Source organism: Heteronotia binoei, chromosome 17 (genome assembly GCF_032191835.1).
Source record: "Heteronotia binoei isolate CCM8104 ecotype False Entrance Well chromosome 17, APGP_CSIRO_Hbin_v1, whole genome shotgun sequence".
Lineage (NCBI taxonomy): Eukaryota > Metazoa > Chordata > Lepidosauria > Squamata > Gekkonidae > Heteronotia > Heteronotia binoei.
In genome coordinates this window covers 49571270-49596541 of record NC_083239.1, presented here as the reverse complement: position 1 = coordinate 49596541, position 25272 = coordinate 49571270, and the positions used below count along the sequence as shown (strand labels likewise).

The following is a 25272-nucleotide window of genomic DNA, read 5'->3' as shown; positions in this document are numbered from 1 at the left end:
ATCCTGGCTACGGCCCCAAGAAGCGCTACTCGGTCCGTGCTGGGCCCGAGACCCCTTGGGAGTGATGGGAGGAAGTTAACCATGCCCGTGTTCTCTCTCGCTGTCTCTGCGCAGCTGACCAGTTTGAGAGGCTACTTCTCCCTGAACGAATCCTCGCGCCCCATGTGGTCCACTTACCATCAAGCCCCCGTGCTCATCCTCGGCGGCATTCCCAACAACAAGATCATCGTTCTTTCGGACACAGGCTTTGAGGATTACTTTCTAATAGAGGTAAAAGGGGGAAAGAAGCGCCGGCGTGACCCTCTCGCTTCTTTGGGACACGAGTGCGCTACCGGTGTCTGCTCCAGGATAAGAATCTGCTGTGGGAAGAGGCAGACTCCGCAATTCCACCAAGCGGCACAGAGTTCTAGAGCAGGGGTGGCCAACGGTAGCTCTCCAGATGTTTTTTGCCAACAACTCCCATCAGCCCCAGCCAGCAGGGTGGCCAACGGTAGCTCTCCAGATGTTTTTTTGCCAACAACTCCCATCAGCCCCAGCCAGCATGGCCAATGGCTGGGGCTGATGTGAGTTGTAGGCAAAAAAACATCTGGAGAGCTACCGTTGGCCACCCCTGCTCTAGAGGACCGCTGTTTATGGTATTTTTGTCGTCTCGAACAGCGAGCATCGGGTATTCCAGAAAGCAGTATCCGTAAAACTCTACTTATTCTCCATTGCGCTATAAGAAATGTGGGCAGGAGGGAAATTATTTACATTGTTGGCGGTTTTGTCCAGTATTGCAAGTGTTTTGGAAAACCATTGTAGAAAAAACAAAGGAATTAATGAGGATAAAAATACCGTTTACTCCTAAAGCATTCCTTTTGGGCCTCCGGGAAACGGCAAATATAGATCAATCAAAAAAAGACATTCGTTTAGTACTTATTAATCTAGCAAAATCATTAATTGCGTTAAAATGGAAGGAAGCCAAAGCACCGACAATACGAATGTGGATGAACAAAATATGGGAATACTTTGTATTTACAAAAATGGCATTTTTGACCTCTAATAGCTCTCTAGAAGCATATGAAAAAAAAAAAGTCGTAGAACCATGGTTTATAGCAGTAAGTTATTTGTTACAACAAGAATATATACCAAAAAATAGTTTGTAGGAGAAACTGATTTACTTTTAAGCGATTTTTTTATCTTAATAATGAGATTGTATAATGCCACTCGAGATCGAGAAGTCTCTGTAATTTTATCTGTTTGACTTTTGCAGTTTTGTGTAGTTTTAAAATGTAGAAGATTAATAAAATTTGAATGTAAAAAAAGAAAGAAAGCATTATCCGTTCTAAGAGCAACAGAAGAGCCCTGCTGGATCAGACCGGCGGTCCATCTGTTCTAGCGTCTCGTCTCATGCTGTGGCCAACCGGTTCTGACAACAAAGCGTAGAAGCTGAGGCCTTCCCCCTGATGTTGCCTCCTGGCTCTGAGATTCAGAGGATTAGTGCCTCTGAATGTGGAGGTTCCTCTTTGTCGCCGTGGCTACTGGCCATCGATAGACTTCTCCTCCATGAATCGATCTAATCCACTTTTGAAGCTGTTTATTCCTGTGGCCTTCACTACATCAACAGAACTGGCTCTCTCCATAATGTGCCCCGGAGATCACTACGATCCAGCTCACAACATTTGCTGACCGTCCCTGGCCAAAGGACATCAGTCTTGCCTCAACTAGGTGTAGTGGTTAAGTGTGAGGACTCTTATCTGGGAGAACAGGGTTTGATTCCCCACTCCTCCACTTACAGCTGCTGGAATGGCCTTGGGTCAGCCATAGCTATCACAAGAGTTGTCCTTGAAAGGGCAGCTGCTGTGAGAGCCCTCTCAGCCCCACCCACCTCACAGGGTGTCTGTTGTGGGGGGAGAAGATATAGGAGATTGTAAGCCACTCTGAGTCTCTGATTCAGAAAGAAGGGCGGGGTATAAATCTGCAGTCTTCTCCTTCTCTTTCTCCTTCTCTGCTCTGTCGTTGGGCTTCCAGAGGAACTGGTTGGCCTCTGTGTGAGCCAGGAGGCTGGACTGGATGGTCCACAGGTCTGATCCAGCAGGGCTCTTCTGTTGTTCTTATGAAGGCCTCAGCCTTTCTGCCCTGTTGTTGGCCTTCCAGAGGAACTGGTTGGCCACTGTGTGAGACAGAATGCTGGGCTAGATAGACCACTAGTCTGATCCAGCAGGGCTCTTCTGAGGTTCTTATGAAGGCCTCAGCTTCTCTGCCCTGTTGTTGGCCCTCCAGAGGAACTGGTTGGCCACTGTGTGAGACAGGATGCTGGACTAGATAGACCACTAGTCTGATCCAGCAGGGCTCTTCTGAGGTTGTTATGAAGGCCTCAGCCTCTATGCCCTGTTGTTGGCCTTCCAGAGAAACTGGTTGGCCACTGTGTCAGACAGGAAGCTGGACTGGGTGGCCTACAGGTCTGATCCAGCAGGGCTCTCCTGATGTTCTCCAAGTGGTAAAAAGGCAAAGCGGTAGAAGGGGACTTGGTGTTCAGTGGAGAGAGTGGCACCGCAGAATTCATCAATAGCAGATGACAGGGACTGTTCACACATGTTGGATAATACACTTTCATTGCACTTTATCAGCCATTTGCAAGTGGATTTTAGCTGTTTCTACACAGAAAAATCCAGTTGCAAACAGTTGCTAAATTGCATTATTCAACAAGTATGGAAGTAGCCAGGGTTTTGTTTGGTTTGGTTTGCTTTGGTGGACTGCAGAGGCCACTAAGACAAAAGAACATAAGAGAAGCCCTGTTGGATCAGGCCAATGGCCCATCCAGTCCAACACTCTGTGTCACATAAGAACAGAAGAAAAGCCCTGTTGGATCAGGCCAATGGCCATCCAGTCCAACACTCTGTGTCACATAAGAACATAAGAAAATATTCAGAGGAAATCCTTTGCCTGCATTAGCAAAGTGGATTTTTTTTTTAAAAAAGGCAAAGGTAGCATAGAAGCACAAACTTAACAGGAGCAAGGACCTATTTTCAAAAAGGTAAAGGTGGTTCCCTGTGCAAGAACCAGTCGTTTCCAACTCTGGGGTGACGTTGCGTCACAACGTTTTCACAGCAGACTTTTTTTACAGGGTGATTTGCCCTTGCCTTCCCAAGTCATCTACACTTTCCCCCCAGCAAGCTGGGGACTCCTTTTACCAACCTCAGAAGGATGGAAGGCTGAGTCAACCTTGAGCTGGCTACCTGAACCCAGCTTCTGCCAGGATCGAACTCAGGTCGTGAACAGAGAGCTCAGACTGCAGTACTGCAGCTTTACCAATCTGCACCATGGGGCTCTCTAAAGTGGGTCATATCACCTTATTGAAAAATATTTATTTGTTGGCTTTCTGACGATCCCTCAAAGGTTTTTCCTGACAGGATTTCTAGATCTGGGGTGTCAAACATGTGGCCCAGGGGCTGAACCAGGCCCCCAAGCAACGGGCTGTCATCTGCCTCCTCCCTCCCTCTTGCTTCCTTCTACATCATAGCTTGCTTTGCCAGGCTTGCTCAATTGCACATGAGCCACAGAGCAAAACCTTTATTTTCTCCGTTGGCTGAGGCTCCTCGGTTGAGGTGGAAGGGGGGGAGGGAGAGCTTGCTTTGCCAGGCACAGCAGAGCTACTGAGCTACGCCTCTTTTACTTCTATTGGCTGAGGCTCCTCCTCCTCTTGGTTCCTTGGGGAAGGAAGGAAAGAGCCAAAGCTTCCTTTGCCTCGTTCCTTTGGCCTCATGGGAGAAATACGAAAAAAGCACCTTTAAGACCAAATGCTAATATCTTAAGGATGTTTAAAGGTTTTTTTTTTTAAAAAGAAGATCTTTGTCTTTGTGTCCTTTTTAAGGTTTATATTTCTGCTACCTAATCAAAGATAGGTACACACATGGCCTGGCCCAACCTGACACGGCTTGGGCCGACAAGCTCTTATCTATGTCAGATTCGGCCCTCATAACAAATGAGCTTGACATCCCTGAGGTCTATAAGACAGGGGTCCCCAACCACCGGTCCTTGGACCAGTACCCGTTCGTGGCCTGGTAGCAACTGGACCTTGAAGTGAGTCAGAGCTGTCAGAATGTAGGAAGTTCCTTGTGTAGAGCACTCTGGTCAGCCCAGCCCCAGCTGTAGTTCTATTGAAGACAAACTCAACAACAGCCAGTTCAACAAGTATATTTGGGTTCAAGCAATAAGCATAAGACAAAGTCAGTCCAATGGTCAGGTCACTCACATTCAGTCCAGCCAGTTCAATGGTACAAAATCACAGTCCAGAAGAATAGTCATTTACCAGTCCATCAATCCAATACAGTAAATCAATCCAACAGAATAACAAGCCACTCTCCAACTCCTCTCCACGTCTCTCCTCCAATATTCACCCACAAGAGTTAGTAGTGTGGCCTCTGTTGTTATACATCCATTAGCCAATCCCTTTGCTCAATTAGCTAATGAGTTACACATGTAGCTCACATGCTTCTTGTTACTGCTGTATAGTGGGAGTTACATAATCTTTACACAGTATTATGAAGCCTTAAAGTGACATATACTGTCAAGAGCAGCCCCGGACTAAAGCGGTGGCACGGCCTCTTTCATCTGCCCAGGTCCCAGCCTGGCAGAAGGGGCAGTGCTGCTGTGACCTTAGCCAACCCCTCATATAGAGACCTCCACCAATCAGCTGTTCGGTGGGGCCTTTAAATGGGAGGGGGAGGCAGAAAGAGCCCCAGTCTCCTCCTCGCATTTAAAGACCCCTATGGAGGGCAGGGATGTGGCACAGGTGGGGGACAGCCTGGGGTGACAAAAACTCCAGGGCCTCCTCCCCCACCGGTCCGTGGGAAAATTGTCTTCCACGAAACCGGTCCCTGGTGCCCTGCTAGAGACCAGGCAAATGAGCATGGAAGAGACCGTGTGTGTGTGTGTAGGATTCAGGCAAGACTTTTTCCGAGTAGGGTTGCCGCCAGTTCGCTATTCCTTTTGTCCCTTTGGCGTCCATCTCAGGTGGCCATCGACAGCTGCTGGATCAGTAGCCGGAAGTGCCCCTGGAAGAAATTCTCTTCCAGCATCCTTGACACCATCGCCACGGAAAGCACCCTTTTCGTCCGCCAGAACCAGCTGGTCTACTACTTCACGGGGAACTACAGCGCCTTGTACATGAACACCTCGGGGTCTGGTGAGTGGATCGGGGGAAGGCCGTAGGTGGCCCACAAGCCCCCAGGTGCCCTCGGGCGACACCCTCGATACCCATTCGCTCTTAACGCGACCACCGGCCTTCATCCTCCTGACTCTCACTCTGGCTTCCCCCTAGAGCTGTGGACCCGCATACTGGCCAAGCAGTGCGTGAGGAAGCTGAACCCGGTGGATTTCCCAAGGAATAACACCGAGTTTGTGATTGCCCTTGGCGGAGGCTGGCAGGAAGGCGAATTCTTCCTCATCTCGGTGTCAGGTAGTGTCAGATTCGGGGCCCCGTCAAGCCGCTGGGGATCGTTGGTGGATTATTGCAGGGTAAAGCGGCAGAGTCTCTCCGTCTCTCAGACTTCCCCAGACCTTTGACGAAGGGGGTAGGGCAGGGATCCGGGAGATTTTTGAGCCTGCAGACCCTGATGGAATTCTGAGAGGGAGTGGAGAGCGTCACCCCAAAATGGCTGCCGCAGAAGCTAGAGCCGGTTAGAATAAGGACTGCCACAGGGGACAGAGCCAAAAGCAATACTCCTCTCCCGACTTTGCTGACATGGGTAACCCTTTCGTTTGAATGAGGAGAACCAGTAACAAGCCCTGTGGTACAATGGCTCCACCCACTTTCTGAAAAACTCGGGAAGGATTATTGCAGGTAAAGCAACAGAGTCTCTCGGTCTCTCAGACTTCCCCAGAGCTTTGAGGAGGGGGGTAGGGCAGGGATCCCCAGGGCTTTTTTTGTATCAGGAACTCATTTGCATATTAGACTGCACATCCCTGATGTAGCCAATCCTCCTGAAGTTTACAGTAGACCCTGAACTAAGAGCTCTGTAAGCTCATGGAGGATTGGCTACATCAGGGGGCGTGTGGCCTAATATGCAAAAGAGTTCCTGCTACAAAAGATTTTTGAGCCTGCAGACCCTGATGGAATTTTGAGAGGGAGTGGATAGCGTCACCCTAAAATGCCTGCCACAGAAGCTAGAGCCGGTTAGTAAAAGGACTGCCACAGGGGACAGAGCCAAAAGCAATACTCCTCTCCCGACTTCGCCGACGTGGGTAATGCTTTCATATGAATGAGAGAGACCCAATAACAAGCCCTGTGTTACAGTGGCTCCACCCACTTCCTAGAAAACTTGGGAAGTATTGGCAGGTTTCATGGCGCCCACGGGCACTGTGTTGGGGAACTCTGGGGTGGGGAACCGCATGACTGGCTCTGGTTTCTGTGCAGCCCCCTCCTTGCAAGGTGAAGCGCAGGCCAAATCACAGGCCAGAGAGGCCCTGTCTCCTCACTGACGCTGGCGCTCAAGTGCCTGGGGAGCTGTCCAGCAGGGTCAGCGGTACACGCCAGTTCTGCTCTCAGTCCCAGTTGCCAAAATGGTGGGGGAAACTGTCTTGTAAAGGCGGGCCTTGAATTCAGCAGGAGCTCACAGGAGCACAGCTCCTGAATCTTTCTGACAGCTCCCTCTCCTACTCCCCCCCCACCTCCCTTGTCCGTTGAATAGGAGGTGCAGCTGCATAACAATCCCTGGCTTAGGAGAGCGGGCAGCCAGCCTCCACCAGGGGCTTTGCCACACCCCCAGCAGCCCTCATTAACCCCTGGAGAAACCCACGCCACCCTTTCTCCACTTATGTGATTTTGGGCGGTGGGTGGCTTGCTGGCCTTTTGTCCGGGGGGGGCAGCCAAGGAGAGCCCCAGGTGAGCGAGGCCTGCTTGGGCTGGCTGGATCTCTAGCCAGCCCAAGCAGGCCTCGCTTACCCGGGGCTCTCCTTTCTCGCGTCGGGTTGCTTTTGGCTGGCGGGGGGGGCGGCATATGCTAATGAGTTATGCTAATGAGCTCCACCACCTATTTTGCTACAAAAGGACCCCTGTGTAAAGGTCAAGGTAGTCCCCTGTGCAAGCACCAGTCATTTCCGACTCCAGGGTGACGCTATTTTGTACCCAGGGCTAAAGGAAGAGAGCAGGGACTAGGCTAGAGGGGTGTTGCTGGAGCGAAGGGTTTCCTGTCTGACCCTCCAGAGCCCTTGTGGGTTCCAGTGGGCAAAGACCAGCGGCACAGGGGATGCCTGGAGGGGCCCAGAGAACTCATTCACCTTCAGAAAGGCTTACTTTTTTTTTTCACCAGACGGGATTGTGAAGCATGCCGCGACGAGCAGGAAGTCGGCCTGTACCGTTCTGGGAGGTCGGTCCTTTTGGTAATCTTTGCCTTGATGTTCCCCGTCCCCAGAGGGCTCCCCCAAACTCCCAGGTTCTCCGAGCTGGAGATAGCAAAAGTCTCCTGGGTTGTGCTCGTAACGATGCCCCCAATCGCAAAGGAGTTGCTCCCCCCACCTTGGTAGAATCCGACTGATCCCCCACTCGCCTTACGCCACTCTCATGCTCTTCTTCTTGGCGGGGCTTCCGTTGGATTCCGCACTGCATGCCCCACGGCTGCAACTCGCTTCGCCTTTTTCACGTGTCAAACAGAAACTGGTTTTTAGAGGATCTTGTTTGCCGCGTGAAAGAGGTGCAGGTAGTGCAAAATCCGACGGGAGCCCTGTGGAGAAGAGGAGCGTGAGAGCGGCGTAAGGCGAGTGGGAAACTGGTCTCAGTTTGTTGCTGTTGAAGTTTCGAAGCAGCGAACGTCATCTTGTAAGCGTTTCCTGACAAGATGATGCATGGGATGGAGAAATACAATACGAGAACTCAAGGGCATTCATTGAAATTGCTGAGCAGTCGGGTTAGAACGGATAAAAGGAAGTACTTCTTCACCCAAAGGGTGATTAACATGTGGAATTCAGTGCCATAGGAGGTGGTGGCGACTACAAGCATAGCCAGCTTCAAGAGAGGATTGGATAAAAATATGGAGCAGAGTTGCATCAGTGGCTATTAGCCACAGCATATTATTGGAACTGTCTGGGGCAGTGATGCTCTGTATTCTTGGTGCTGGGGTGGGGGGCAAAGTGGAAGGGCTTCTAGCCCCACTGGTGAACCTCCTGATGGCACTTGGGTGTTTTTTTTTTTTTGGCCACTGTGTGACCCAGAGTGTTGGACTGGATGGGCCACTGGCCTGATCCAACATGGCTTCTCTTATGTTCTTATAAGACTGACTAAATAAATAAATAAATTTCTCACGCAGGAAATAACAAACTTTCCTCTGATGGGGAAAGAAGGCAGGAGCAAGGAAAGGGCAAACCTGCAAACTGCCCCCCCACTGTCTGGGGCAAGTGATGCTCTGTATTCTTGGTGCTGGGGGGGGGTGGGGCCAAAGTGGAAGGGCTTCTAGCCCCACTTGTGAACCTCCTGATGGCACTCAGGGGTTTTTTTTGGCCACTGTGTGACACAGAGTGCCATTGGCCTGATCCAACATGGCTTCTCTTATGTTCTTATGTGACACAGAGTGTTGGACTGGATGGGCCATTGGCCTGATCCAACATGGCTTCTCTTAGGTTCTTATGTGACACAGAGTGTTGGACTGGATGGGCCACTGGCCTGATCCAACATGGCTTCTCTTAGGTTCTTCTGTGACACAGAGTGTTGGACTGGATGGGCCATTGGCCTGATCCAACATGGCTTCTCTTAGGTTCTTATGTGACATAGAGTGTTGGACTGGATGGTCCACTGGCCTGATCCAACATGGCTTCTCTTCTGTTCTTATGACATCAGAGTGCTAAAAAAGCCTCTGTTTGGAAGTGGAATTCAGGGCCCAGCTTGTCTGGGTATATAAACCCACACCCCTTTTATTTGTGGTGTTAAGTTTACGCAAAAATTATTTATTTACTTTTACTCGCTTCACTTGTACTCTGCCTTTCTCCCCAGAAACGGCCCAGAGCGGCTTGTCTCAAAGTGATTTAAAGAGACAGATGCCTTCTCCAAGCCGGCTGATGGGATGGTGGGGGCTCTGAGAGCCACAGAATATGTGCAAAAGAGCCACACGTGGCTCCCAAGCAGTGTTCCCTCTAAGCTGAGTTAGCGTGAGCTAGCTCACAGATTTTTAGCCTCCAGCTCACACTTTTTTGTCTTAGCTCAGGAAGGATGACCCCAGAGCACAATGATAAATGCCAGGGGTGTCGAACTCATTTGTTATGAGGTCCGGATCTGACATAAATAAGACCTTGTCGGGCCAAGCCATGTCAGGCTGGGCGTGTACCTATTTAAGATTAGGTAGAAGAGATATAAACTTTATAAAGGACACAGACAAACACAATTAAATATATATATATATATATATATATTTTAAAAACTTAAAATGAAACATGCTTAAAACATCAGGACTTGTAGGTCTTAAAGGTGCTTTCTTTGTATCTCTCCCATGGGATCCAGGGAACTGCGCAAAGGAAGCTCTGGCTCCCTTTCGTCCTTCCCCAGGGGACCAGGAGGGGGAGGAGCCTCAATCCATGGAGAAAACTGAGGTTTTTCTCTGTAGCTCCTGTGCGATTGAGCAAGCCTTGCAAAGCAAGCTGTTATGCGAGAGAGAGGGGGAGAAGGAAGCAGATGACAGCCAATTGCTCAGTGGTCTGATAGGAGCCCTCCAAGGGCCTTATTCGGCCCCTGGGCTGCATGTTGACACCCCTGATTTATGCAGTAGCTCACGTCTTTAATGCCATCAGCTCACAAACAGGACCCGATCTACATGTTTTCTGAGGGGGGGGGGAATTAAAAAATGACGCCCCCTTATGGGTCATTCTATCTTATGGTCCCATAGAATACAATGGACTCCATACCCAATTTTGCACACACACCCCTCCATCAGCGCCCGGGGCAAGCAACCCCTCTGCCTCCCCCCAAGATCCAGCCCTGCTCACAAAGTAGAATTTTTGTTCACAAGACTCTGCAGCTTAGAGGGAAGACTGCTCCCGAGCCACAGTTTGGCCCCACCCTGAACTATCTCCTGTTGGGTCTTCCTCTTTTCCTGCTGCCTCCAACTTCTCCTAGCGTTATTGGCTTTTCCAGCGACTCTCGTCTTCACATGCTCGTGGCCAAAGTACAATAGATTCAGTATAGTCTAGGAAGAATTCAGGCTTGGTTTTGTTTAGAACCCACTTATTGGTCTTTTTGGCGGTCCACGGAATCCACCAAACTCTCCTCCAACGCCGCATTTCAAAAGAATCTGTTTTCTTCCTGTCGGTATTCTTTATCGTCCAACTCTCACACCCATATATGAACAAATGAAGCTGCCTGCTACTGAATCAGTCCATCAAAGTCAGTCTTGTCTACTCAGACTGGCAGCGGCTCTCCGGGGTCTCAAGCTGAGGTTTTCCACAGCTACTTGCCTGTACCCTTTTTAGTGGGAGATGCTGGGGATTGAACCTGGGACCTTCTCCTTACCAAGCAGATGCTCTACCACTGAGCCTCCCTCCCTCCCTCCCCAAAGAGTTGTGAACAAATGGACATATGAAGCTGCCTTCTACTGAATCAGACCCTGGGTCCATCAAAGTCAGTATTGTCTACTCAGACTGGCAGCGGCTCTCCAGGGTCTCAAGCTGAGGCTTTTCCCGCCTACTTGCCTGGACTCTTTTCAGTTGGAGATGCCGGGAATTGAACCTGGGACCTTCTGCTTCCCAAGCAGATGCTCTACCACTGAGCCACAGCCCCTCCCCTGCTCTCCGGGGTCTCAAGCTGAGTTTTTTCACGCCTACTTGTCTGAACCCTTTTTAGTTGGAGATGCCGGGGAGCCTCCCTCCCTCCCTCCCCAAAGAGTTGTGAACAAATGGACATATGAAGCTGCCTTCTACTGAATCAGACCCTCAGTCCATCAAAGTCAGTATTGTCTACTCAGACTGGCAACTATTTACTTCTGTATTTAATTATGCAGCACATTTTGCCTGTGACGCATCCTCATATTTAAGGGTCTCGTAGACCTCCCTCGTGGCTGCCCTTCTTCTCATTCCTCGGCTGCGCTTTCCCTTTTGGTTGACGATGGAGCCGAGGGACAGGAAACCCTGCACCATTTCAGTTTCTTTGCTGCCAGCCTTAAATTTGCACAAGTCCCCCGTATGGCCAGGGCCCTGCATACCTTAGGGACCATATTTCCCTGCACATGCCCCAGTGAGCACTGTGGTCTGGGATTCAGAACCTGCTGGCAGTTCTCAGCATCAGACAAGTGAGGCTTAAATCAAGGAGAGCCAGGGACTTTTCCGTTGCTGCCCCTAGCTGGTGGAATGAGTTGCCGGAGGAGGTCAGGGCCCTGCGAGAGCTTCCACAGTTCCGCAAGGCCTGCAAAATGGCACTCTTCCGCCATGCAATTTCATGATGGTAACACCTGCAGCAACGGGACTGGCCCGTAAAAATGCTACCAATGGTCACCTCATCACGCTACATAAGAATATAAGAGGAGCCATGTTGGATCAGGCCAATGGCCCATCCAGTCCAACACTCTGTGTCACATAAAAACACAACAGAAGCCATGTTGGATCAGGCCAATGGCCCATCCAGTCCAACACTCTGTGTCACATAAAAACATAAGAGAAGCCCTGTTGGATCAGGCCAATGGCCCATCCAGTCCAACACTCTGTGTCCCATAAGAACATGAGAGAAGCCATGTTGGATCAGGCCAATGGCCCCTCCAGTCCAACACTCTGTGTCACATAAAAACATAAGAGAAGTCATGTTGTATCAGGCCAATGGCTCATCCAGTCCAACACTCTGTGTCACATAAAAACATAAGAGAAGCCCTGTTGGATCAGGCCAATGGCCCATCCAGTCCAACACTCTGTGTCCCATAAGAACATAAGAGAAGCCATGTTGGATCAGGCCAATGGCCCCTCCAGTCCAACATTCTGTGTCACACAGTGGCCAAAATTTTTTATCACTGATGGATCTCTGCTCCATATTTTTATCTAGCCCCCTCTTGAAGCTGGCTATGCTTGTAGCTGCTACCACCTCCTGTGGCAGTGAATTCCACATGTTAACCACCAAAATTAGCACATGTCATTGTTTTAGAAATTGTTTTCATGTTTTATGTTTTTATTGTTGTCTTATCTTATTTGGTCACACTAATGTGATTGTGCGACCTTTAATTTAATCACCTCCTTTTATTGTTGTCTTATCTTATTTGGTGACCCTTAATTTAATCACCTCCTTTTATCCGTTCTAACCCGACTGCTCAGCAATTTCATCGAATGCCCACGAGTTCTTGCATTGTGAGAAAGGGAGAAAAGTACTTCTTTCTCTACCTTCTCCATCCCATGCATTTTCTTGTAAACCTTTATCATGTCATCCCGCAGTCGACGTTTCTCCAAGCTAAAGAGCCCCAAGCGTTTTAACCTTTCTTCGTAGGGAAAGTGTTCCAAATCTTTAATCATTCTAGTTGCCCTTTTCTGCACTTTTCCCAATGCTATAATATTCTTTTTGAGGTGTGGTGACCAGAATTGCACACAGTATTCCAAATGAGACCGCACCGTCGATTTATACAAGGGCATTATGATACTGGCTGATTTGTTTTCAATTCCCTTCCTAATAATTCCCAGCATGGCGTTGGCCTTTTTTATTGCAATTGCACACTGTCTTGACATTTTCAGTGAGTTATCTACCACGACCCCAAGATCTCTCTCTTGGTCAGTCTCTGCCAGTTCACATCCCATCAACTTGTATTTGTAGCTGGGATTCTTGGCCCCAGTGTGCATTACTTTGCACTTGGCCACATTGCACTTTGTACTTGGCCTACGGTGATCCTGGGACCTTTCAGAACAGCTAACCCCCACTAGAATTTAATCGCTGTTTGAAGCCATGATATTAGCACATGTTGATGTTTTAGAAATTGTTTTCATGTTTTATGTTTTTATTGTTGTGTTATCTTATTTGGTCACACTAATGTGATTGTGCAACCTTTAATTTGTGAACTGCCCTGAGCCTGCCTTTGGTGGGGAGGGCGGGCTATAAATTAAATAAATAAATAAATAGTCCTTACTTTTGCCCTCTTGACCCTTTTCGTTTCCAGGCCACTGTGAACTATTGTGGGTCATCTTTGCCATCGAACAGAACCATTTCTTTCTGCTGGTAAAATCGAAAGCAGCACGCAACGGCTCTGTTTACTATGTCATGGTGTATCACCCCGGTGAGGACCCATCTGGGGGCAGTTGAGAGTACCAGATCGGCTCTGTAGGTTGAAGATTTGAGAGCCAGGGGCGTCCCTCTGTGTTTGTGTGTGTTGCTAGAGTGTCCCTCTGTATTTGTGTGTGTGTGCGAGAAAGAGTGAGAGAGAGAATTGACACCAGTTTGGGGAGGAGAGATGATGATGATATTGGATTTATATCCTGCCCTCCACTCCAAATCTCAGAGTCTCAGAACAGCTCACAATCTCCTTTATCTCCTTCCCCCACAACAGGCACCCTGTGAGGTGGGTGGGGCTGAGACGGCTTTCACAGCAGCTGCCCTTTTAAGGACAACTCCTACGAGAGCTATGGCTGACCCAAGGCCATTCCAGCAGCTGCAAGTGGAGAAGTTGGGAATCAAACCCGGTTCTCCCAGATAAGAGTCCATATACTTAGCCACTATGGCTGACCCAAGGCCATTCAGCAGCTGCAAGTGGAGGTGTGGGGAATCAAACCTGGTTCTCCCAGATAAGAGTCCGCACACTTAACCACTATGGCTGACCCAAGGCCATTCCAGCAGTTGCAAGTGGAGAAGTTGGGAATCAAATCCGGTTCTCCCAGATAAGGGTCCACACACTTAACCACTACACCAAACTGACTGAGAGGGGACTCAGTAGCAAAGTTCCCTTTAAGCTGTGGAGTCCTGTGAGCCAAAATTCTACTTTGTGAGCTACTGGCATTAAAGTTGTGAGCTACTGCATCAATGAGTTTGCTCTGGGGCCAGTTTTCCTGAACTGAGACAAAAATGTGTGAGCCAGAGACTTAAAAATTGTGAGCCAGCTCACACTAACTCAGCTTAGAGGGAACACTGCTCAGTAGAGCACTGTACAATTTTCCATCCAAAGCAGCCATTTCCCCCCAGGAGAAGTGGAATAAATGCTTAAAATAAATAAGCTGGCTATGTAGTTTGGGCCCCAGGCTGGATTAACAATTAGGCAAAGTAGGCACTGGCCTATGGGCCCCCATATCTTTAGGGGATCTGGGCTGGCTCCTCTGCATTTCCCCCCTGCTTGCAGCCCTCCTGGCCTGCACGCATAGCCAACAACTGAGCCACTCTTTACCCGATTTGCCTGGTGTGGCTGCTGGCATTGCCTCCACATTTGCCTCTCTCTACTTCTCCCCCCTAGTTTTGCCAAAGGGGCTTTTGAGAAGGTGCCTGCAGGCTGCAGCAGGGGCCACAGACAGGGGGGTGGCCGCTCCCACTCTGAGATAATTTGCAAGGGGGACCCCAAGATTTTGATTGCCTCGGGCCTCCACGGGGTTTAATACGGCCCTGCTGGGCCCTGTCGCCTTAAAGACCCTACGGGGTTCCCATAAGAAAGCTGTGACCAGACAGCCCTTTACCCAGAGAGAGCGACACAGAGAAACAGAGACACAGAGAGAGAGACAGAGAAGCAGGGACAGAGACACACACATAAGCACAGAGAGACAGAGTCAGAGAAAGAGAGGGAGAGAGAGAGACAGAGAGACAGAGGGAGAGACAGAGACAGAGTAAGAGAGAGAGAGTCAGAGGGAGAGAGACAGAGACAAAGTAAGAGAGAGAGTGAGAGGGAGACAGAGAGAGACAGAGACCGATTTCTAACTAGGGCTTGTTCCGGGTGGAGAGCCCTTTTGCCCCTGGTGCTTCTCTCTGTTTTCACACAAGCTGCCCTGGAGCTGTGAGTTGGCGTGCCACTTTTCCGCGGCAAGCAGAAACCGCTTGTAAAGAGCATCTCGCTTGCTGAGGAAAAGCAGCGTGCCAACTCATAGCTCCGGGGCAGCTTGTGCGAAAACAAAGAGGTGCCGGAAGCAAAAGGAACAAGCCTAGTGTGAAATCGGTCAGAGAGTCTGATCAGTTGTAATTTTGGGAGCTGTCCAGCCCCTTCCTTGAGGCTGAATGTGTGAGAGATCTCTTTGAACAAAGCAGGAGTCAAGTGGCACCTTTAAGACCAACCAAGTCTTATTCAGAACTTAAGCTTACATGTGCTCCCTAAGCACACTTCATCAGATGAGGGGATCGGGTATTGCGGGCTGAAATACAAGCAGTTTGTTGATTTGCGTGTGCAGACTGATCACATGGTAAACCAGTGTGGCCTGGCCGTTTGGTCTGGATAGCCATAAAAAGTAATAAAGTCCTCTCCCAATTGGTGTTTCTATAAATCTAGGTGAATCACAAAAGGAGGTGTATTTCCTAGTTGTAGTCCAGACCAAACGGCCAAGCCACACTGGTTTACCATGTGATCAGTCTGCAGACTTAATCAACAAACTGCTTGTATTTCAGCCCACTATGCCTGATCCCCTCGTCTGATGAAGTGTGCTTAGGGAGCACATGAAAGCTTACGTTCAGAATAAAACTTGGTTGGTCAAAGGTGCTACTTGACTCCTGCTTTGTTCAACTACTTCAGACCAACACGGCTGCCCACTTAGATCTCTTTGAGGTTGTCAACCTTAGAGGTCACCCACCGAGCTTTGAGATTGCGTGGACAGATAACCCAGGCCTTCCCATGACCTAGCCTAGCCTACTGGTGCTCCGGAGCAAGGGTCCCTGAACATTTTTGAGCCTCTGGACACCTTTAGAATTCCGACACAGTGTGGTGGGCACAGCCGCAAAATGGCTGCCATAGAATCGCTGCCGCAGGAGGCGGAGCCAGGCACAAAATGGTGGTTGTGGCTGACCTTCACTCACACAGCAAGAGTCAAATTGCACTTCTAAGACCAACAGAGTTTTGTTCAGAATGTAAGCTTCTGTGTGCTAGAAGCACACTTCCTTCTTTCTTTCTTTCTTTCTTTCTTTCTTTCTTTCTTTCTTTCTTTCTTTCTTTCTTTCTTTCTTTCTTTCTTTCTTTCTTTCTTTCTTTCTTTCTTTCTTTCTTTCTTTCTTTCTTTCTTTCTTTCCTTCCTTCCTTCCTTCCTTCCTTCCTTCCTTCCTTCCTTCCTTCCTTCCTTCCTTCCTTCCTTCCTTCCTCCCTTCCTCCCTTCCTCCCTTCCTCCCTTCCCTTCCCTTCCCTTCCCTTCCCTTCCCTTCCCTTCCTAACCCCTTCCCTTCCCTTTCCTTTCCTCCTTCCTTCTTTTGCGCCTTTCAGACATCTTAACTATTCTATGGGGTTCTTACATTAAGTAAGTTTGACCACCTCTGATAGGTGCATGGAATGGAAATGGTGATTATTGTGCGTGTGTGTTTGTGTGTGTGTGTGGAGGGCAGGCTGATCTCCTGCAAAAGTACCAAGAGCCTGGGATGAGGTTGTTGAAAATCTCCAGGACTGCAGCTTTAGAAGTTGGGCTCCCTTTGCATGGGTGAAGCAAGGGATAGGTGTTCTAATAAGTTTGGTGTAGTGGTTACGTGTGTGGATCGGGTTTGATTCCCCTCTCCTCTGCTTGCAGCTGCTGGAATGGCCTTGGGTCAGCCACAGCTCTCTCAGAGTTGTCCTTGAAAGGGCAGCTTTATGTGAGAACTCTCTCAGCCCCACCTACCTCACAGGGCGTCTGTTGTGGGGGGAGAAGATATAGGAGATTGTTAGCCGCTCTGAGTCTCTTCTGATTCAGAGAGAAGGGCGGGGTATAAATCTGCAGTCTTCTTCTTCTGTCTGAGGATCTCAGCCTGTTAGTAGCAGCTTTCTGATGAGCTGTATACTTTTGCTTCACATTACTCAGTGTTTTTTTTGTTCGTTTGTTTGATTTACAGAAACGGAACATTACGAGGTCCTTTCCACTATTCCTCAATTCATACCTGCGTGTAAGAAACAGTATTCTTTGATCTTCGTTTATGACTGTGCGGGTAAACCCAGGGCCAGCAAGGGGGCACTGGAGAACCTGCAGCACCCTCACCCAATCTTCCTTTTCACAAAAAGGTACTCGGGTAAACACAAGGTCTGAATCTGCAGTTCTATACCGAGCCACGCAGCCAATATTGGCAGAAGTCTCCGAGGTCTGTAATAAGAGTAAAGCAGGGGTCAACCCCAATCGTTTTGAGCCTATAGGCACCTTTGGAATTCTGATGCAGCATGCTAAGACACAGCCACAAAATGGCTGCCGTATAGGGTTGCCAAGTCCAATTCAAAGAAATATCTGGGGACTTTGGGGGTGGAGCCAGGAGACTTTGGGGGTGGAGCCAGGAGCAAGGGTGTGACAAGCATCATTGAACTCCAAAGAGAGCTCTGGCCATCACATATAAAAGGGACCGCACACCTTTTAAATGCATTCATTCCTTCCATAGGAAATAATGAAGGATAGGGGCACCTTCTTTGGGGGCTCATAGAATTGGACCCCTTGGACCAATCTTTTTGAAACTTGGAGGGTATTTTGGAGAGAGGCACAGGATGCTATGCTGAAACTTCGGTGCCTCTATGTCAAAACAGCCCCCCCCCCCGAGACCCACGGGTCAATTCTCCATTATTTCCTATGGGAATAAGTCTCCATAGGGAAAAATAGAGTTCTCAGCAGACATTTCCCTCCCCTTCCCCTGCTTTCTGATGACCCTGAAATGGGGGGAGGGCCTCCAATCCGGGGGATCTCCTGCCCCCACCTGGGGATTGGCAACCCTACTGCTACAGGAGGCAGAGCCAGCCACAAAATGGCTGTCACAGGGAGGATCTCTGTGCTGTGGTGGCAGCTGCACATAAGAACCATAAGAGAAGCCATGTTGAATTAGACCAGTGGCTCATCCAGTCCAACAGTCTGCGTCTGGCCAAAAAACCCCAAGTGCCTTCAGGAGGTTCACTAGTGGGGCCAGGACTTACTAGAAGCCCTCCCCCTAGAGCCAGTTTGGTGTAGTGGTTAAGTGCATGGAGTCTTATCTGGGAGAACCGGGTTTGATTCCCCACTCCTCCACTTGCACCTGCTGGAATGGCCTTGGGTCAGCCATAGCTCTGGCAGAGGTTGTCCTTGAAACGTCAGCTGCTGGAAGAGCCCTCTCAGCCCTGCCCACCTCACAAGGTGTCTGTTGTGGGGAGAGAAGATATAGGAGATTGTAAGCCGCTCTGAGTCTCTGATTCAGAGAGAAGGTCAGGGTATAAATCTGCAATTCTTCTTCACTGCGCCCCACCCCCAAAACGCACTAAGAATACAGAGCATCAGTGCCCCAGACAGAGAGTTTTGACAATACGCTGTGGCTAATAGCCACTGATGGACCTCTGCTCCATATTTTTATCCAATCTCCTCTTGAAGCTGGCTATGCTTATAGCCGCCACCACCTCCTGTGGCAGTGAACTACATGTGTTAATCACCCTTTGGATGAAGAAGTACTTCCTTTTATCTGTTCTAACCCGACTGCTCAGCAATTTCATTGAATGTCCACATGTTCTCGTATTGTGAGAAAGGGAGAAAAGTTCTTCTTTCTCCGCTTTCGCTATCCCGCGCATAATCTTGTAAACCTCGATCGTGTCACCCCTCAGTCTGACGTTTCTCCAAGCTAAAGAGCCCCAAGCGTTTTAACCTGCTGCCAAAGCAACTTCTGCCAATCATATCTCCAGTGGCCAATCAGAAGCCTTGCTGGGACAAAGCTCCACGTAGCCCCTCCCACTTTCTAGAAATACTTGGCGGGCACCAGGGAAGGTGTCAGTGGGCACCCACGGGCTAACATTGGGGACCCCTGTGATACAAGATGATGGTCTGCGCCTGAACGCAGTTCCTCTGGGGTGCTTCACTTTGTGCTCTCTGGAACTGGCGTGATACAGTGGGACTTGCAGTGGCTGTTCCATAGCTGTTGAAACCTGTTCCCTGGCAGTCTTCTGGCCCCAATAGCACAGGCCGATATTTGATGTGGCTTTATTCTTGTTCTTTACAGTCAGGTCAGAGAAGGACGGGCCCCTCCTCAGCAGAGGAGTTGTTGCTGGCCAACCAAACCTGCTTCCTGCCCCATGGGAATTAGAAAAACCAGGGCTGGTCCTCCCACGAGGCAGATTAGGCATTTGCCTAGGGCACCGGGCACCCGGCGCCCTAGGCAAATGCCCAAATTTTGCCACTTGGCGCCCTCCCTGTTCACTCTCTGATGACTCTGATCATCGGAGAGGGAACAGGGACAGTGCCCGGGAGCGCGCAGTCCCTGCAGCATTCTCTGAGCAGCGGGTGCTCAGGGAACACTACAGAGACTGCACACCGGCTGGGCACCCTTCCCACCCGCTCTCTGATGTCTCCGGTCATCAGAGAGTGGGAGGGGAGGGTGCCCAGTCAGTGCGCAATCTCTGTAGTGGTCTCTGAACGTTGGACGCTCTGAGGGACTGTGCGCTGACCGGGCATCCTCCCCGCCCCCTCTCTGATGATTCCAAACCTGCCGGGGGGGGGGGGGGGCGCTGTTGGAATACAAGTTATTTACATTCCAGCCATTACAGAGTTAACTGTTTGTTTACCTGAAAGAGAAAATGATGTATTGTAGCTTAAACCCAATTAGGGACTGACTCTGCTAAGCCAGGGAAACATGTAAACATTGCATTGGTCAGACAGCAGATAAGGTGTGAAAAGCTTTGATCTTGTATGCAAGCTGAATAGCCTGTCTTCCTGTCCCAAATGCTTTCTGGGAACAAGGACTGCTAGACAAAGAGTTGTAATCCGTAGCCATGTAGAGACCAGATGTATTTAGCCATGCTAGTAAGCCAAGTTGTATTTCTTTTTATCCCAAGTACCTTTTCCTGATGTTTTTTTTAGTAAACTTTCTTTCTTATGCTAAGCTCAAGCTTCGACTCCAGTTATTGCCACTCCACACCTCTGGATTTAATCGTACTTCCCAAAAGGCGCCCCGTGCCCTAGGGCTGGCCCCGAGAACAACCCACCCGTCTCTTCTCAGAGCGGGGATTTCCAGGAGGAAATCTCCTTTTTCCCCGAACCTGGCTTCTTCCGGGACCTTAACTGGAAGCTGAAAGCATGCCAAGTGGGGAGGGGGGGGGACGTGGGGGCATTCTGCTGGGCCCCAAACTTGGTGGGACTGTCGGAGAGAAGTTGGCAGCCTCGTTAGTGCCCTCTCCCCATTCCCTTTGCAGCCAACGACCAAGGGTTTGTGTTGCTGATCGGGCAGGAGAAATATACAGATATCCCCATGGTACCCAAGGGCATCGCCTATAATCCCTCCAGCCTCATCTTCTACATCTGGGGGAACATGATCTTGCAAAGGTAAGAGCCCCACGCCACCGAGCTGGCTGCTGCTGTGTGGTGTCCTCTTGGTGCCCCAAATACTGTGTGTGTGTGGGGGGGGGGGTGGGGACAGGGGTTGTGGGTTTGCCCTTCCCTTGCTCCTGCCTTCTTTCCCCATCAGAGGAAAGTTTGTTATTTTCTGCGTGAGAAATCTACTTATTTATTTAGTCAGTCTTATAAGAACATAAGGGAAGCCATGTTGGATCAGGCCAATGGCCCATCCAGTCCAACACTTTGCCCCCTCCCCTCCCAAAGCACCAAGAATACAGAGCATCACTGCCCCAGACAGTTTCAATAATATGCTGTGGCTAATAGCCACTGCTGGACCTCTGCTCCATATTTTTATCCAACCCCCTCTTGAAGCTGGCTATGCTTGTAGCCGCCGCCACCTCCTGTGGCAGTGAATTCCACATGTTAATCACCCTTTGGGTGAAGAAGGACTTCCTTTCATCCATTCTAACCCGACTGCTCAGCAATTTCATTGAATGCCCACGAGTTCTTGTATTGTGAGAGCGGCTAACGGTCAGTTCTAAAGCATTTACAGTTACAATTTAAATGATAAAAAAAAAAATTAAAATACATTTTAAGGTGCTATTCAACTTCAGTATAGGCGGGACCTTTCTTTATTCTGGCAGCGATCCTATAACGATCGTAGTTCCTCAGCAGTGCAGGGTGGCAGTCCTTTCCCCGTTTAGGTGCTGAAGGCATGTCGAAATCATTCAGTTTTGCAGGCCCTGCGGAATTGAGAAAGATCCCACAGGGCCCTTACGGCCTCCGGGAGGGCATTCCACATTTCTGGTGCTGTCACTGAGAAAACCCTAGCCCGTGTAGAACACAGTCTGACCTCCCTTGGTCTGGGGGTAGACAGTAGGTTTTGTGTCCCTGAATGCAGTGCTCTCCCGGGAACATATGGAGAGAGGCGGTCCCATAGATAGACTGGCCCCTAACCATATAGAGCTTTAAAGGTCAATACCAACAGCTTGAAACGGACTCGGAACACGATAGCCAGTGCAGCTCTTTCAGCTGTGGAATGTGGAGTGTGCTCGAGGGAGCCCCATTAACAACCGTGCTGCAGTGTTCTGCGCTAGCTGAAGTTTCCGCGTCAGGGGTCAAGGGTAGCCCCATGTAGAAAGCATTACAGTGATCTATTTTCGAGGTGACCGTAGCGTGGCTCACTGCTGCTAAGTCGTCATGCTCCAGAAAAGGGGCCACGAGCAGAAATGAGAGTAGTGAGCCCTCTTTTATTAATTAGTAGTGCGTGAAGTGTTGTAACGCAGGTGTCATGATCCTGGGCCTAGCGAGGCCTGCAGGCCCCAGGGAAGCCTGCTTTGGAGTTACTGGGAAAAGCCTACATCTCCCAGGATCCCCTCTGTCCCTCTGATTGGGTTAGTGAGGGAAACAGGCCCAGAGAGGGGCGGGGCCTGGGAAGAGAATATAAAGGCCAAGCCAAGGAAGTGGGGGTTCTTTTCCTAGGAGGCACAGCTGTGGGAGAGGTGCTGCCAGGGAGAGAACCTCACCCTGTGAGGTAGGGTGAGTAGGCCCAGGTCTGACTGAGACAGTTAGGGGCAGTAGGTTTAGATACGTTAGGGCATTTGGTTATTTTCACCTTTTACTGTTTTATGCACCTTGGGTGTTATTTTGCATTGGCCTTTTAATAAACCTTTTTTTTCCTGTTGTTCACTCTGCCTGGTCCTCACGCCCATTATTTGGCCTAAGATAAGGGAGGCCTGGAAGGGCCTGGGAGGGGACTCCGGGCCTTCTCAAGGGAGACCCTTAACTAGGGTTGCCAAGTCCAATTCAAGAAATATCTGGGGACTTTGGGGGTGGAGCCAGGAGACTTTGGGGGTGGAGCCAGGAGACATTAGGGGTGGAGCCAAGATCAAGGCTGTGACAAGCATAATTGAACTCCAAAGGGAGTTCTGGCCATCACATTTAAAGGGACGGCACACCTTTTCAATGCCTTCCTTCCATAGGAAATAATGAAGGATAGGGGCACCTTCTTTTGGGGCTCATAGAATTGGACCCCCGGGTCCAATCTTTTTGAAACTTGGGGGGTATTTTGGGGAGAGGCACTAGATGCTATACTGAAAATTTGGTGCCTCTACCCCCAAAACAGCCCCCCCCCCAGAGCCCCAGATACCCGCGGATCAATTCTCCATGATTTTCTATGGGAATAAATCTCCATAGGGAATAACAGAGTTCCCAGCAGACATTTCCCTCCCCTCCCCCCGCTTTCTGACAACCCTGAAGTGGGGGGAGGGTCTCCAAACCGGGGGATATCTGCCCCCACCTGGGGATTGGCAACCCTGCCCTTAACCCAGAGTGGTGGCAGCAATTGGCAGGACTCCCCTGAGTGGTGACAGCAGGCTTCCATTGCGTTCAGTGCCGTGATCCCCAGTTCAACAAAAGGGATTCCCAACTGAAGATGTATTATTTCTCTCTCTCTCTCTTTCTCGTCCCCCTCTGGCTTTACAGTAACGACTTGAAGAATTACCTTTACCTCTCCAATTTCCCCAGCACTTCCTCCATCAAGTATTTCGTGCAGTCCTACTCTGGGGAGTACGCCTGCGTGACGGATGACGAGCAGGTAGAGAAACTCAGCACTTAGAAATGTAGAGCTGGAAGGGTCACCCAAAGGGTCATCTAGTCCAACCCGCTGCACCATGCAGGGAATTCACAGCTGCCTCCACCACCTCACCCCAGTGATCCCTGCTCTGTGCCCCTGGGTCTGGTTGGCCTGGTTTGTGACCTTCTGGCCTCTCTCCAGGACCTATCTGGTGATGAACCCTGGGCAGAGCCATTTAATCGATATATTTACCAGTCACCTTTCTTGCTTAAGGAAGCCCAGGTTGATAGCAGCAGGCTTGGCTCCATCCCATCCTCTCCGTCCTTTCCCCTCCCCAACCATCACGTCTGAGAGGCCTGCCGCTAGTCACGGTGACAAGAAAGGTACCCCAAGTTGGTTTGTGAACAGACCGTTCAGGGCTGAACTCGCATTGTCGGGCTCCAGAGCTCAGGACTGGGCCGTTTCCTCAAGCTTCCTGTTTGCGTCCCTCCATCTCTCTGCCTGTCTCTGTCTCTCTCCCTCCTCCCTCTCCCTCCCTCCCCCTCTCTCTGTCTCCCTCCCTCTCTGTTTGTCTCTGTCTCTCTCTGTTTGTCTTCCTCCCTCCCTCTCTCTATCTCCCTTCCTCTCTCTCTCTCTGTCTCCCTCCCTCTCTGTTTCTGTCTCTCTCTGTCTTTCTGTTTGTCTCTGTCTCCCCCCCTCTCCCCCAAGGTCTGGATCTCCAACGAAGGCAGCTCCGTCATCAGGAAGATCTATCCGTCCAGGGCGTGGGAGCTGAACAGAAGCTTGCAGATGATGAGCGGGTCGTCCAGATACCAGATACAAGAGGCGTTGGTCACCGTGTTCTATGACAGGCACAGCCTGCTAGAGGTGGGGCTGGATGGGGGGGGGGTGGTGGTATGGTCCCTAACCATGTGGTGCCTAAGCCCTGATTCTGTTGATTGACAAGAGGACTCGCCCCCTAGCCTTTCTGCGTCCACTCCTCCCTTATTCCCCTTGCATTGAGATTGACCTGTCGGAAGACCCATGGTGTCATTCACGCCAAGAGGGCACTCCCATTGGCACTGTGAACACCTCCGTGGAGGAAAACTGTACCAGAAATCTTATAGAGAAGGTTGGTGAGGAAAAAGCATCCCCATGGCGCAGAGTAGTAAAGCTGCAGTAGTGCAGTCCAAGCTCTCTGCTCACATAAGAACATAAGAGAAGCCGTGTTCGATCAGACCAATGGCCCGTCCAGTCCAACACTCTGTGTCACACAGTGGCCAATGTATATGTGTGTGTAGATACATATATATACACACACACACACTCATGCATACATACACACACACATATATATAGATAGATATTGATAGATATTGGATTTATATCCCGCCCTCCACTCCGAAGAGTCTCAGAGCGGCTCACAATCTCCTTTACCTTCCTTCCCCACAACAGACACCCTGTGAGGTGGGTGGGGCTGAGAGGGCTCTCACAGCAGCTGCCCTTTCAAGGACAACCTCTGCCAGAGCTATGGCTGATCCAAGGCCATGCTAGCAGGTGCAAGTGAAGGAGTGGGGAATCAAACCCGGTTCTCCCAGATAAGAGTCCACACACTTAACCACTACACCAAACTGGTTCTCTATACACAAACACACACACACATGTATACATATATATACTGTGGCTAATAGCCACTGATGGACCTCTGCTCCATATTTTTATCCAATCCCCTCTTAAAGCTGGCTATGCTTGTAGCCGCCACCACCTCCTGTGGCAATGAATTCCACATGTTAATCACCCTTTGGGTGAAGAAGTACTTCCTTTTATCTGTTTTAACCTGACTGCTCAGCAATTCCATTGAATGCCCATGAGTTCTTGTATTGTGAGAAAGGGAGAAAAGTACTTTTTTTCTCTACTTTCTCCATCCCATGCATAATCTTGTAAACCTCTATCATGCCACCCCGCAGTCGACGTTTCTCCAAGCTAAAGAGCCCCAAGCGTTTTAACCTTTCTTCATAGGGAAAGTGTTCCAAACCTTTAACCATTCTAGTTGCCCTTTTCTGCACTTTTTCCAATGCTATAATATCTTTTTTGAGGTGCAGTGACCAGAATTGTACACAGTATTCCAAATGAGACCGCACCATCGATTTATATAGGGGCATTATGATACTGGCTAATTTGCTTTCAGTTCCCTTCCTAATAATTCCCATCATGGCGTTGGCCTTTTTTATTGCAATCGCACACTGTCTTGATATTTCCAGTGAGATATCTACCACGACCCCAAGATCTCTCTCTTGGTCAGTCTCTGCCAGTTCACACCCCATCAACTTGTATTTGTAGCTGGGATTCTTGGCCCCAGTGTGCATTGCTTTGCACTTGGCCACATT

The 25272-nt window shown here is 49.7% G+C and overlaps 1 protein-coding gene across 1 annotated transcript in view; it reads left to right on the top strand.

Annotated features, from left to right (window-relative positions):
* Positions 1-25272, top strand: part of LOC132585880 (cation channel sperm-associated auxiliary subunit gamma-like) — a 107309-nt gene that overhangs the window by 19408 nt on the left and 62629 nt on the right. The window contains exons 6-14 of the mRNA XM_060257757.1: positions 115-270; positions 4996-5167; positions 5303-5440; positions 7293-7349; positions 13086-13202; positions 16901-17085; positions 20165-20319; positions 22816-22927; positions 23615-23773. Of these exons, the coding sequence (XP_060113740.1) occupies positions 115-270; positions 4996-5167; positions 5303-5440; positions 7293-7349; positions 13086-13202; positions 16901-17085; positions 20165-20319; positions 22816-22927; positions 23615-23773 (1251 nt within the window). The remainder of the gene's footprint in view (positions 1-114; positions 271-4995; positions 5168-5302; positions 5441-7292; positions 7350-13085; positions 13203-16900; positions 17086-20164; positions 20320-22815; positions 22928-23614; positions 23774-25272) is intronic.